The sequence below is a fragment of the Leuciscus leuciscus genome, assembly GCF_965113295.1.
Source record: "Leuciscus leuciscus genome assembly, chromosome: 7".
Classification (NCBI taxonomy): domain Eukaryota; kingdom Metazoa; phylum Chordata; class Actinopteri; order Cypriniformes; family Leuciscidae; genus Leuciscus; species Leuciscus leuciscus.
Window position 1 is genome coordinate 1,087,585 of NC_138731.1, and position 15,116 is coordinate 1,102,700.

General features: G+C 44.1%; 1 protein-coding gene and 1 long non-coding RNA gene across 5 annotated transcripts in view; one reads left to right on the top strand and one right to left on the bottom strand.

Moving 5' to 3' along the window:
• Nucleotides 1-1,331: 1,331 nt before the first annotated feature.
• The window catches only part of gcc2 (GRIP and coiled-coil domain containing 2), a 41,742-nt gene continuing 27,957 nt past the window's right edge, over nucleotides 1,332-15,116 (bottom strand). For all 3 annotated transcript variants that reach the window (XM_082174451.1, XM_082174450.1, XM_082174449.1), the window contains 6 exons: nucleotides 14,901-15,077; nucleotides 12,927-13,144; nucleotides 12,455-12,637; nucleotides 12,183-12,322; nucleotides 2,090-2,291; nucleotides 1,332-1,739 (listed from right to left, as the gene is read on the bottom strand). In XM_082174451.1, the coding sequence (XP_082030577.1) occupies nucleotides 1,666-1,739; nucleotides 2,090-2,291; nucleotides 12,183-12,322; nucleotides 12,455-12,637; nucleotides 12,927-13,144; nucleotides 14,901-15,077 (994 nt within the window). In that variant the 3' untranslated portion in view covers nucleotides 1,332-1,665. The remainder of the gene's footprint in view (nucleotides 1,740-2,089; nucleotides 2,292-12,182; nucleotides 12,323-12,454; nucleotides 12,638-12,926; nucleotides 13,145-14,900; nucleotides 15,078-15,116) is intronic.
• On the top strand, nucleotides 2,766-12,311 carry LOC309502204. Of its 2 annotated transcripts, none has more exons than XR_014207189.1 (3): nucleotides 2,766-5,503; nucleotides 5,602-5,789; nucleotides 12,234-12,311. It is a non-coding gene; the product is annotated as an uncharacterized lncRNA (long non-coding RNA). The 2 variants fall into 2 exon arrangements; XR_014207190.1 differs by having other exon boundaries at nucleotides 2,766-5,499.

Below are 15,116 nucleotides of genomic sequence, written 5' to 3' on the forward strand. Positions count from 1 at the left end.
GTGAGTTAAACTGACCCTGGATCATGAGCTGAACACCTGTGAGTTAAACTGACCCTGGATCACGAGCTGAACACCTGTGAGTTAAACTGACCCTGGATCACGAGCTGAACACCTGTGAGTTAAACTGACCCTGGATCATGAGCTGAACACCTCTGAGTTAAACTGACCCTGGATCACGAACTGACCCTGGATCACGAGCTGAACACCTGTGAGTTAAACTGACCCTGGATCATGAGCTGAACACCTCTGAGTTAAACTGACCCTGGATCATGAGCTGAACACCTGTGAGTTAAACTGACCCTGGATCATGAGCTGAACACCTGTGAGTTAAACTGACCCTGGATCATGAGCTGAACACCTCTGAGTTAAACTGACCCTGGATCACGAGCTGAACACCTCTGAGTTAAACTGACCCTGGATCATGAGCTGAACACCTCTGAGTTAAACTGACCCTGGATCATGAGCTGAACACCTGTGAGTTAAACTGACCCTGGATCATGAGCTGAACACCTGTGAGTTAAACTGACCCTGGATCATGAGCTGAACACCTGTGAGTTAAACTGACCCTGGATCATGAGCTGAACACCTGTGAGTTAAACTGACCCTGGATCATGAGCTGAACACCTGTGAGTTAAACTGACCCTGGATCATGAGCTGAACACCTGTGAGTTAAACTGACCCTGGATCACGAACTGACCCTGGATCGTGAGCTGAACACCTGTGAGTTAAACTGACCCTGGATCACGAGCTGCTCTGAAGCAGATAATCCGCTTACTTAACCTTAAACATACCCGGGTGTCCCATAACCTGCTCTCTGGAACACCCTGCTGGCCGAGAGACCCTTCTGTTCATCAGCACTGGACACTGTCGTCTGTTTGAAAGGGAAAACACATTCTGTGTGATCACCCCTTTACACTCAACACTTGGAAGTCAACAAATAAAAATGTTGTAGTGGACAGAACTAAAGCACTGCTCATGCAGTGGATAAAGTGATATAAATGCAGTGCCCATTCAGAGAGTGTGTGATTTTGGATGCTGCTATGGTGAATCGTTTCACAATAATGTAGAGTTAATGTAGAGTTCAACATGTGGAAGGCGTCCGCTGTGGAGCTGGAGACTCTACAGCTCAAGAAACACCACGAGTAAAGCCTAAATCAGCTACTGTCTATTTGTCATGATCAGAGCAGCTCCACATCACTTCCACTTGTTTGGGTGAAGATTGTGTTTCCAGAACATTCTGTGTTTTGACTTATGAGACATATAACCTAGGAGGCGGTCAAGGAACAAGCTGATCAGCTTAATTTCCAGGAAACGTTAAAGAATAAACAGAATAAGCTCTGAAAGTAGTTTAATTCTTTGACTATATTCTCTGATAGACACGTCTGATAGACACTGATAGATTTACACAGCTTCATCCCATGAACCTTCACAGCACTTCAAAATCTCTTATAGATACGAGATTTACAAATGGAGGAAAAAATGATAATGTATCATTTATGATAAAATACAATAAATATGACCAACAATTTCCAACCGATAGTCTTCAGGAAATAACCCAAATCAAAAATCCCATTACAGTCCAGTAGAGAAATAAGGCGGCATGAATATAGCGATGGTGTGTTGTTGTGCAGATGTCCTTCAGCTGATGTGTGTGTACGTGAAGCTTCATCTGATCCCAGACCAGCTGTGCAGATATGACGTCCAGCCCGACCCTCGCGAGACCGCCGACTGCTCCTCACCTACAAACACACACAGAACACACTTATAAACAGACTGATTCTTCATCTGAGCCCAATCACCAGTCTTCATTCAAATACAGAGCATATTTACATACAAGCCAAGTACAGCGTGTTCTCTAGACTTTATTAATAACTCAAGTTATTCCCCGGCAGTGACTCCAACACCTCATCATTGCTGCGTCTGACTCCATTTGTTACGCGAGATGTGAGAGTGCTGAAGCCGTTTATGACTGTACTCTGATAAAGGTGTTTCCGTGAGCTCATTATTAGGTGTAAGTGTGTTGAGAAGAAGCATGTAAACGCTCTGTGTGTGTGTGTGTGTGTGTGTGTGTGTGTGAGAGAGAGCTCACCGTGAGCGATGGCCTCCAGCTTGCTCTTCTCGTCCGGGCTCAGCTGCAGCATGGTGTGTATGACGGGCAGCAGCGCTTGCCTCTCACTGCCGGAGCGCAGGAAGATGAACTGCAGGAGAACGTTCTTCAGGTACTCCAGGTTCGCCACAGACTTCTCCCGCTCATGATTGCGTTCCAGCCGCCGCACCTCACTCTTCAGGAGCTGCACACACACACACACACACACACACACACACACACACACACACACACACACACACACACACACACACACACACACACACACACACACACACACACACACACACACACACACACACACACACACACACACACACACCTGAGTGTTCAGCTCAACCACTGTGTTTACTTACACAAAGTCTTATGCGGTTTAGAATATTGCATAAAAAAATGCTGGATGGAAACACCAAGGTGCGCATAAATTCTAATAATTTACACAAAAATGTATTCGCTCAATTGAAGGGCAAAGACTATTTATCTGATCAGAAGACGTGCTAAACTACGATGTGACATTTAGTGAATAAATCCATTTAAAACCTCATGTGACTTTGCCTCAACATTTTCTGAGTGTCAGTGTTCAGTCAGTATGGCGTTGGTTGCCTCAGTCTCGAGCAGAAGGTGTGTGTGTGTGTGTGTGTGTGTGTGTGTGTCTCACAGTGATCTGCTCAGTCAGTATGGCGTTAGTAGCCCCAGTCTTGTGTGTGTGTGTGTGTGTGTGGTGGTTGGGGGCAGAGCTGACTGCTAACAACCATGTCCATAGGTGGCGGATAATGGACAACCCTTCAGATATGAAGGTAAGCTACACAATAAGCTGGGGGCTCCGTGCGGTGGTCTGTCGGGTATGGAGGGACTAGATGAGTGGCATCACTAGAGCCGCTGCAAAAACTCCATTTATGCCAATGATACTCCTCAACATGGGGAGTGCAGTCCGCCATCAACTAAGACTGCTGCCTCCACTGCTCTGTGGGTCGTCTTCCGTGAGCATCTCGTCTCCTCAAGACAAGGCCACGTTAGGGACACGCGAGAGGCAGGCTCAACAGAAAGAGACCTGGCAGCCCCCTGCAACTTCACTGTACAAGCCCTTTGGCGTCAGGGTAAATGTGATGGAGGCAGGTCTTGGATCAGACTGGCAGCCTCCAGCCTGAGCCCTGCACGGAGGCGGCACAAGCGTGATAGTCGTTGTGTGGACGGGTTGGAACAGCGTCCACCTTCGGCAGCTTCTTGTGCGACTGAGCAGCCCTTTTCAGGGTCTGCACTGCTCACCCCCTGCCGCGGGGAGGGTCTAGAAAAGGTGACCCAAACATTGCCTGCTCCCTACACTCCTGGGCAGCCCACCACTATCGCCAAGGAATCCCATTATGTGGTCGAAAATATAAGTTTAAACGATTAATTTTGGCTACATGGAACGAACGCACACTTCTTGATGTGCAGAATGGAACTGACCGACCCCGCAGGCGCACTGCCCTGGTTGCGAGCATTGACAGCTTTGAGTGAGACCCGGCTCGCAGGAGACGACTCGCTAACAGATTACACCCCTTCCTACAAGGCCCTTCCAGAAGATACCCGCCTTCTACATGGAGTAGGTTTTGCCATTAAAAGCAGACTGCTCCAGAACATTCCAGAGTCTCCTGTGGGAATCAGTGAGCGGCTGATGACCTGGCGCATTCCCCTTTGCGAAGGGTTGCTATGCAACCTTGATAAGCTCATATGTACCAACTCTGGATGCCGAAGAAAGCATTAAAGACACTTTTTACGAGTCTCTTGACACAGCTCAATACTGCACAAGGACAAACAAGGAATTCTTGAGCGTTAGGCTGAACATTTTAACACCTTACTCAATCAAAATAATCCGACTGACCCCACTGTCCTGCAGCGCCTCCCAAAGCTCCCACCTGGGCATGAGCTTGATGACCCTCCCAGGTCTTCAGAAGTCCTGGCAGCAGTACGAAGCCTCAAGGACAATAAGTCTGCTGGTGCTGAAGGAATCCCTGCAGAGGCTCTAAATAAAGGCGGGTACCTGCTCACCAAAAACCTTCACCAACTTAACCAGATAATACGGGCACAAAAAAACTGTTCCACAAGGCTGGAAAGACTCACACATTGTCACCATCCACAAGAAAAAGGGTGACAAGTCCATCTGTGGAAACAGTCGTGCCATATACCTGCTCTCTGTGGCAGGGAAAGTATTAACAAGGGACATGCTGTTTCGTCTTACCAAGCACATCACAGAGAGGATCCTTCCTGAGTCACAGTGCGGCTTCAGGAAGGATCGGTCCACCTCCGACATGATCTTTGTCCTCGCCAAATACAGGAGAAGGCTAGAGAACAGAACAAAGACCTGTTCATTGCCTTCTTTGCCCTGGCAAAGGCTTTTGACACCATTGACCGCCAAGTCCTTTGGGTCATTCTGGAGAAGTTTGGGGTGCCACCAAGGTTTCTGGACATCCTACAACAGTTTCACGTTGGCATGCAGGCTCGTGTGATAGTGGGTACATCTCAATCCCCCTCCTTTCCTGTGCAGGCAGGAGTGAAACAGGGGTGTGTACTGGCTCCAGTGATCTTCAGCCTTTTCCTGGCAGCAGTCACCCTCCTCTCCCGCAATTCCCTCAGCTCCGACGAGGGTGTTCACCTACAGTTTAGTCTGGACGGGAACCTCTTTAACCTCCGCTGCCTGCAAGCCATCACCAAGACCACCACTATCACAATTCATGAATTGCAATACGCTGATGACTGTGCCCTCCTAGCCCACAGCCTTACCGCAATGCAGCACACACTGGATGTTGTATGCGCAGTCTACCAAGCTTGTGGCCTACAAGTCAACATCCAAAAGACAGAGATCATTGCACAGACCACGGTCCCCACCCCCAAACCCCCTGAATTCTACATCCATGGCACACCAGTAAAGGTTGTTCAGCACTTCTGTTACCTCGGAAGTATCCTAACACCCACCTGCCTCATAGACAACGAGATCCAGGCACGCACAAATCTCGCCTCCTCTGCCTTTGGTAGACTTCGATCTCGAGTCTTTGATAATAAAGATCTCCGTACCTTCACCAAAGCGGCCGTCTACCAGGTAGAAGACTCCCTACCGCAGGCATATTCGGTGTCTCGAGGGCTTTCACATCAGGTGCCTCCAGCGCATACTAGGTGTCACATGGAAAGACAAAATCCCCCACACGGACATCCTACAGCGCACCAACTCCGGCAGCATGGAGGCAACCCTTGCTAGGCGGCAACTGCGATGGGTTGGACATGTTATCCGCATGCCCTCCCACCGCCTACCCCGGCAAATGTATGGACTGCATAAGAAGAAGAAGAAGTGTGTGTGTGTCTCACAGTAATCTGCTCAGTCAGTCTGGCGTTGGTAGCCTCAGTCTCGTGCAGAAGGTGTGTGTGTGTGTGTGTGTGTGTGTGTGTGTGTGTGTGTGTGTGTGTGTCTCAGTGATCTGCTCAGTCAGTCTGGCGTTGGTAGCCTCAGTCTCGTGCAGAAGGCGTGTGTGTGTGTGTGTGTGTGTGTGTGTGTGTATCTCACAGTGATCTGCTCAGTCAGCACAGCATTGGTAGCCTCGGTCTCGTGCAGAAGGTGTGTGCGTGTGTGTGTGTGTGTGTGTGTGTGTGTGTGTCTCACAGTGATCTGCTCAGTCAGCACAGCATTGGTAGCCTCGGTCTCGTGCAGAAGGTGTGTGCGTGTGTGCGTGTGTGTGTGTGTGTGTGTGTGTGTGTGTGTGTGCAGGGTTTCCGTTGTCCGGTAATTGCCGGACATTGGCCGGAAAAAAAATGAAATGTCCGACAAAATTAAATCTCTCCGGTCAAATTGTCCGATTAAAATTACCTAATAATCCCGCCCCCCTAACACAATCTGAATTTGAGAATAAGCCTAAAATGTATAAAACAAAAATACACCAACCTTTGGCTATGTTATAAAGGAACAGGCTCTACCGTTTGAAAGTTATTAAACAACATCGCATGCTGCATTTCAAATAAAGCGCACGCCTAAAACGGCTGTAATATAGACCTAAACAACGAACGAATGAGTGAGACGTTTCAAATATGGCCAGGCCCAGGCAGACTAGCCGTAAAAGCTTTTTTCAGAGGCCAGACGCGACGGACGATGGTGAATCAGGAACACCTGAAGCCTCAGATGTCCAGACAGCTCCACCACCACCGGAGAAAAAGCAGAATAGGATCAAGACGAAGCAGCGAAGTCGCCTTGCGGAGAACAAGGTTACGCGGCTTATGCGCATTGCAAGTTGTGGAGAGACACTAGCCGCGTTTCCATTAGGCTACCCTTCAAATTGCGCAAATTGAAATTGCGAATTAAAAATACGCACAATGGAAACACGTTAATTTCGCAAAAACTCCCGTTTATCGCAAGAACGTTTTTTATGCTCCGCATGAGGTGGTTTTTCAGGCAATTCGAAAAAGGAATATTTCGCAAAACTGCAATGCAGTTTTTGCGCATTTGCAGTCACCTGACTTAGAAGACGCGGTGTGTTTGAGGTCCATGTATAGCTACGCAAATAATAATAATTTTATATTATTTTATTATATTATAACATTTAATAAGCTATATTTAGAAGACGCTTTTATGCAAAAAAGGAACAAAGCTGAGTGTGGAGCGCGCACTGCATGGCACGGAGGCGCGGGCGTGACCACTTGCATTTTCCTATTAACAGTGGAAACAACTTAAAATACGCTATCATTTCTGGTCATACAGAAAATAATAATACATTATTCTCAACTACTTTTATTTGTGTAAACTCACAATAACAAGAAAACGTTGTGCTTTTGTAAAATAAAATAAAACAATCAGACGCACTTTCATGATCTCCATAAACTGGAGCGCGAGAACTGAAACAAAATATAGCCTATGTAGGCTAAAGCTTGAAATGTCCACTTTAAAACGAACAAATTCGAATCGAAAGCTAATACCTTCTGATTATGTACCTAATCCGTATGAAAGGTGCATTTCTCTCTAAAAGCGCATCTGCTTAACAGCGGAGATGGAGATGTGATTTTAGCCGACACTTAGAAAACAATAGTTTATTCATAATATTAATGGCTCTTCTCATTCAGCTCTGCGGGAAAAACATCAATTCCAGGTTCTAATTTGGCCTTTGAAAACCAGTAAAATCGACATGTTTTCCATATTAATTTGTGAATATTTTAAATGTTTAATAAAGGGGCAAAAAGTCATAAACAAAAATCAGAAAATGCGTCGGTATTTACTTTTTTGCGCAGCAGTTTGTGTAGCCAGTTCAAATAAAAATTTTGGTGTTCAACTTTGCGTTTTAAAAAGACAACAACCGTTCATTTTTCGTTTTTCAATTACGGGTTAAAAAAGGAAAAACGAATGGACAAAAGTAGCCTACATGGATCGTTTGGACAGAATACGAGACAGAGTTCTTTATTAAATTCATAAAAGAAACAATAATTAGCCTATAGGAATACTGGATTCTAAATCTCAAATAAATGCCACAATCAAAACCTCGGAGCAGAAATGAGGGCGAAACACCCAGAAACTCCCTGTGTCGTTCGCAGTACAAGGGTCTTTCCCTGCCATTAATGCTTGGATAACACGCCACGTCTCCTTCCATTAATCATAATAATAATGTCTAATGCGGTGGCTGTGATATTATAGGCCTATAAACCAACGTCTGTTGCCGTGATTTTTTAAATGACTTATCGTGAGAGAAAAACGGACGTTTAGTCGCATATAGGTCCGTGTACCTTTGGATAATTCGTTTTTTCGTTTTTGTTTAAAAAACGGAAAAACGAAGAAACCGTTAGTTTATCGCATATTCAAACCTTCTCGTGGACATACAAAACAAGTTTCAGTATGGTCCATGTACGTTTTGATAGTTTGTTTTCCGAGTTGAAATGAAATAAGCAAAAACGAGAAAACGAGCCTTTATTCGTTTTTCGTTTTTTCAAAAAAACGAAAAATATGAGATTTCGGCTTGATTTTTCGTTTTTTTGGTTCACGGTTCAAAAACGGATAAATGACTTCAAAATCCGTTTTGCACATGTGGGCGGTCATGAGACGCCCCTTTCACCCGATTGGTCAAGCAAATCTGAGCCTGTGACGTCATCAGTAGTTCCCCAGGTCTGTTCGACAAAATAATAGTCCTATGGCTCTGCGTATTCCGCGTCTTAAACTGTACAGGGCATGTCTAGAACGGGCTTTCTTCTGTGCAACTTAACCCGTTTCACATAAATATTTACATATCAGAAATATTAAATATTAATCTGCATCCAGCCGGTTTTATTTAATTGTGCTGTGCAGTGTTAAATGTGTGTGTGCTGCGCCTGCGCTAGACAGCGGGTGAAGTTCAGTCAAGTATACGCAGCTGTCATAACTCTTCTTTTAGACAATACGCTCAGTTTTAGACAAGGAGATGTCATTGCAAATACTTTAATGCAAAACTGCTAATGGTGGTATAGGCTACCGATGAGGGTAAATTAAAAAGCAAATGTCAGTCATAATACAGGTTAGACAAGAATAATTCAGGGCTAAGATTATTACAAATAAACACAAGATTTTAACGCATATCCGAGTGGCATTGTGGAGCGCGCACTGCATGGCACGGAGTCACCGGCGCGAACTTGCATTTTCCTATCAACAGTGGAAACAACTTAAAATAAAATACTCTATAATTTCTGGTTATACTAAAAATAATAATAGCCTACATCATTCGCAACTACTTTTATTTGTGTAAACAAGAAAACGTTGTGCTTTTGTAAAATAAAACAATCAGGCACACTTTCATGATCTCCGTGAACTGGAGTGCGTCTCAGAAATGAACTGAAACAGTGTATACTGCCTAACAGACAGGAATATTCCTATATAATAATTATTACCTATTTAAAGCTTGAAATGTACACTTTTAAATGAACAAATTCGAATCGAAAGCATCTGATTTTGTAACCCATGTGGATTTCTCTCTAAATGCGCATCTGCATACAGCGAAGATGTATGGATATTTGCAGCCGACACTGATTTAGAAAACAGTAGTTTATTAATAAACAATTAAAATGCCTCTTTATTTTTTCAGAAACATTTATTATAATTAGCCTACTTTTGCGGCAAGATTTATGCATGTGCTTGAGCGCGGAATAGGATAGCCTATTCCTCCATGCACCCAGTATTTAATTAATATAAACGTGCGATTAGTCAACTTAGCTATTGCTTAAATAAATGACTACTAGTCGACTAGAAAAAGTCTATGGGAACTCTAATCAATATTTAGTTGACATTATTTACTTATTATTTTTTGGATACTGATAGGCTAATTGTACTGTATGTTTAAGATGTTGTTGTATTGTATCTTCTGTTATAAAGATGAAGATTGACATTTCGTTAATTAAAATAAGCAGATAATATTGTAAATAAATAAATAATTTATGTTCTGTTAGATAGTGTTTTTTCACTAGTATTTTGTATAATTATATCTAATGAAGATATATTAACAAAAAAACGTATATAATAATATAATATAGGCCTAAAACTTTTATATAAAATATAGGCCTAGGTTATAGGCCTACATTTTTAAAAAGGGCCTAATTTTTCCTGGGTTCACCTCACAGCATATAGCCTACCCGCTACAATTGAGAATCACTTATGCAGACGCAGTTAAGAGAGACAATTTTGATGTAAGGCCTATTCCCCTTAATACACAATAAAACAATATACAATAATTAACAACGTACAGAGACACGTCCATCAAAATTGACAGGTATCTCTACGAACCGGAAGTAGGCAACCGGAGTCATCGTCATGGCGGCGCCCATTGTTTAGAGCAGAATAAGGTGACGCATAGTAGTAGCCTATGCTGTGTTGCATACAGAGTTTATATTTAAATCTTTGATCACATTACAGTGTGATGAAAATAAACTTTTCTTAAATCATATCACTCTGTTATCACCCTTATGTTGTACTGTAATAGACATTGTCCAGTAAAATTTGGTTTTTGTAAGATAAATGTTGTGAGCAAATGTAGAATTGTTTTTTTTGAAACCCTGTAAATATATGTCATAACTTTCTTAATATTCAATCAACACAAATTGCTGTAGATAGCCTATAGGCTGTCTGATGAAATCTGTATCTGACATGGGATTTATGTATTTACACAGTTTTTTGCAGCTCAAAGGTGGCACAGTTAGTGCATTTTTATAGCAATTTCAATTGCATACTAAGAGACTATTGAATGCAACAGTGAAAAATATGAAGTTACATGAAACAATACTTTCAACATGAAAGACCGCCAGTAGGTGGCGGCAAGTCAGCCATAAGCAAGCGGGTTTCAAAAATGCTCTTCAGACAGGTGGCGTCACGGACATAAGCTGATTAATTATATCATGAAAATAAATATTTGTTTAAAATAAAATAAAATCTCAGTTTCTTTAAATTTGGTGACAGAGATAAACTGAACAACTCAAGCGAACATGCGTTCAATCAATCTGTTAATTCAGGATCACCTACTGGGAGTCTGGGACCCAAATGGGAGCCCAGTGGTCCAGACAACTCCAGTGCTGGCTGTATAACGAATTGGTTCAATGTTATTTTAATGGAAGCACAACAACAATAAAATAGTAGGCTACAATAAAAAAAACTCCCTGGGCGCATAGTAGCCTATATTAGACATTTATTAACAAAACGATTAAGACGCAACAGGCCTACATAAAACAAAAGCATTATAACAGATAAATAAAAGATATTTGGAAATTTCCCTTTAAAATGAACGCTCAGTTTGTGGTTCAGTGTTATTTGATTGTTTTGTTGTTATTGTTATCAAAGACAAACTCACTTATAGTAAACAAATATTTATTTATTTTTTACTAACAAAATAGGCTATCTTGCGCTTTTTCCTCCGCTATAGGCTATCGACCTGTCAATCATCTCGCTGTCTCACTCTCGCAGCTATGATTATAGTTAAAAAATGTCTAAAACTGAGCGTATTGTCTAAAAGAAGAGTTATGACAGCTGCGTATACTTGACTGAACTTCACCCGCTGTCTAGCGCAGGCGTAGCACACACACATTTAACACTGCACAGCACAATTAAATAAAACCGGCTGGATGCAGATTAATATTTAATATTTCTGATATGTAAATATTTATGTGAAACGGGTTAAGTTGCACAGAAGAAAGCCCGTTCTAGACATGCCCTGTACAGTTTAAGAAGCGAAATACGCAGAGCCATAGGACTATTATTTTGTCGAACAGACCTGGGGAACTACTGATGACGTCACAGGCTCAGATTTGCTTGACCAATCGGGTGAAAGGGGCGTCTCATGACCGCCCACATGTGCAAAACGGATTTTGAAGTCATTTATCCGTTTTTGAACCGTGAACCAAAAAACGAAAAATCAAGCCGAAATCTCATATTTTTCGTTTTTTTGAAAAAACAAAAAACGAATAAAGGCTCGTTTTCTCGTTTTTGCTTATTTCATTTCAACTCGGAAAACAAACTATCAAAATGTACATGGACCATACTGAAACTTGTTTTGTATGTCCACGAGAAGGTTTGAATATGCGATAAACTAACGGTTTCTTCGTTTTTCCGTTTTTTAAACAAAAACGAAAAAACTAATTATCCGAAGGTACACGGACCTATATAACATCGGTTAATGGAAACGCCGTCATTTCGCAATAGTTTTTTATCGATATTTAGATAATAGCGCAAAACATTTGCGCAAATCTGTAATGGAAATGCGGCTATTTACACCGAGATATTCAGATATTTTATGTGGGGAAGGGGGATTGGTTTGTTAAACTATGAATGTGAAACCATAGTAAAAACAATTGGCGTTGATTGACGCCAATCGGACGTTCATGTTTTTTTTCCGTCTATTTGAAAGTTAGGCTAATAAACATGTTGCGTTCTATACGGCCTGATTATGTCATTTTTTTAAGTTACATAGCCTGCCTCCAGTTTTCCTCAACTTGACTAATTAAGAGGCAATATTTGACCGGCATATCATCAAAATGTCCGGAAAACGAAATCTCTGCCGGTCACTTTGACCGGCACCATTTTTTTCTAGCGGAAACTCTGTGTGTGTGTGTGTCTCACAGTGATCTGCTCAGTCAGCACAGCATTTGTAGCCTCGGTCTCGTGCAGAAGGCCGTTCAGGTGCTCCACACTGCGGGTGGCGCTGCTCAGCTTCATCGTCAGCTCCTCTTTACTGGGCTCCATCTGCCAGTCAGCAGGCTCTACACACACACAAACGCACAAATAATGAACGGTATTTAAGTGATAATCAAACAAACATTTTACACCTGGACGAGCCCATCACACATCAGCTGAACACTCAGATGAGGTCCAGCACACTGGTGTGTGTGTACCGTGTTTGAGGTCAGAGGTCAGCAGCTGCTCCAGAGAGGTCAGCGGGGTTGCGGTGGAGGACAGTGACTCAGTCTCTGTGGTCTCCATGCCCTCGCCCTCCTCTCGATCGCCCTGCAGATCCAGCGCTGGAGCGTCCGCTGGCTTCCGGTCCGCCTGAGCCTTCCTGCCCTGAGGATGATGCACTGAGAGAGAGAGAGAGAGAGAGAGAGAGACGCTGAAGAGCAGCTGAGTGTGTGTGTGTGTGTGTGTGTGTGTGTGTGTGTGTGTGTGTGTGTGTGTGTGTGTGTGTGTGTGTGTGTGTGTGTGTGTGTGTGAGTGTATGTGTGTACCTGCAGTAACCGTCTCCCTCTGCAGCTGGTAGAGCTGTGTGTGTGTGTGTGTGTGTGTGTGTGTGTGTACACCTGCAGTAACGGTCTCCCTCTGCAGCTGGTAGAGCTGTGTGTGTGTGTGTGTGTGTGTGTGTGTGTGTACCTGCACTAACGGTCTCCTTCTGCAGCTGGTAGAGCTGAGTCTCCAGCCGGTTGATCTGCTGCTGTAGCGTCTCCACTGTACGGCAGTGCTCGTCCTGCAGGAGCCGCGTCTGCTCGCGGAAGCTAATGCGCAGAGCCTCCGTCTGAGCGCTCAGCTGAGCCGCGCACTGGCCGTGCTCCGACCGCAGGGACACACTCTCCGACTGCAGCGACAGCAGCCTGATGATGAACACAGAGAACAGCCTCATAACACCACCAGAACTGCTCGTCTGGCTCTTTAAATGCTCTTTATGGCAGGATGGATTCTGATTGGCTGACAATGTTTTTATCGTCCATCAGCTCGAATGTAATAGTGTCGTTAGCATTATACACAGTGGGGAGACCAAGTATTTGATACACTGCCGATTTTGCAGGTTTTCCCACTTACAAAGCATGTAGAAGTCTGTCATTTTTATCATAGGTACTCTTCAACTGTGAGTGACGGAATCTAAAACAAAAATCCAGAAAATCACATTGTATGATTTTTAAGTAATTAATTTGCATTGTATTGCATGACATAAGTATTTGATACATCAGAAAAGCAGAACTTAATATTTGGTACAGAAACCTTTGTTTGCAATCACAGAGATCATACGTTTCCTGTAGTTCTTGACCAGGTTTGCACACACTGCAGGGATTTTGGCCCACTCCTCCATACAGACCTTCTCCAGATCCTTCAGGTTTCGGGGCTGTCGCAGGGCAATACGGACTTTCAGCTCCCTCCAAAGATTTTCTATTGGGTTCAGGTCTGGAGACTGGCTAGGCCACTCCAGGACCTTGAGATGCTTCTTACGGAGCCACTCCTTAGTTGCCCTGGCTGTGTGTTTCGGGTCGTTGTCATGCTGGAAGACCCAGCCACGACCCATCTTCAATGCTCTTACTGAGGGAAGGAGATTGTTGGCCAAGATCTAGTGATACATGGCCCCATCCATCCTCCCCTCAATACGGTGCAGTCGTCCTGTCCCCTTTGCAGAAAAGCATTCCCAAAGAATGATGTTTCAACCTCCATGCTTCACGGTTGGGATGGTGTTCTTGGGGTTGTACTCATCCTTTTTTAGACCAAAAAGCTCTATTTCTGTCTCATCAGACGACATGACCTACTCCCATTCCTCCTCTGGATCATCCAGATGGTCATTGGCAAACTTCAGACGGGCCTGGACATGCGCTGGCTTGAGCAGGGGGACCTTGCGTGCGCTGCAGGATTTTAATCCATGACGGCGTAGTGTGTTGCTAATGGTTTTCTTTGAGACTGTGGTGCCAGCTCTCTTCAGGTCATTGACCAGGTCCTACCGTGTAGTTCTGGGCTGATCCCTCACCTTCCTCATGATCACTGATGCCCCACGAGGTGAGATCTTGCATGGTGCCCCAGACCGAGGGAGATTGACCGTCATCTTGAACTTCTTCCATTTTCTAATGATTGCGCCAACAGTTGTTGCCTTCTCACCAAGCTGCTTGCCTATTGTCCTGTAGCCCATCCCAGCCTTGTGCAGGTCTACAATTTTATCCCTGATGTCCTTACACAGCTCTCTGGTCTTGGCCATTGTGGAGAGGTTGGAGTCTGTTTGATTGAGTGTGTGGACAGGTGTCTTTTATACAGGTAACAAGTTCAAACAGGTGCAGTTAATACAGGTAATGAGTGGAGAACAGGAGGACTTCTTAAAGAAAAACTAACAGGTCTGTGAGAGCCGGAATTCTTACTGGTTGGTAGGTGAACAAATACTTACGTAGCGCAATACAATAAAAATTTATTATTTAAAAATCATACATTGTGATTTTCTGGATTCCTCCCAGTTGAAGAGTACCTATGATAAAAAAAATCAGACCTCTACATGCTTTGTAAGTAGGAAAACCTGCAAAATCGCTCCAGTAGGGTGTCATTCTCTCTCTCTCTCGCACACTCGCACACACACACACACACACACACACGCACTCTCACCTCTCCCGGAGCTCCGCCTCTTTGCTGACGCTCTCCTGCAGGATCTTGTTGTGCCGCTCCAGCAGGGTGTCGTGGTCCGTCTGCAGCTGCTGCAGTTCTGCTGTGCTGCACTGAAGGCTGGTCTGCGTCTCCTGCAAGCGTCTGCGCAGCTGCTCCAGCGCAGCCTCCATCTGCTCTCTGAACACACAGCACAACCAGCCTCAGGACACACTCTCC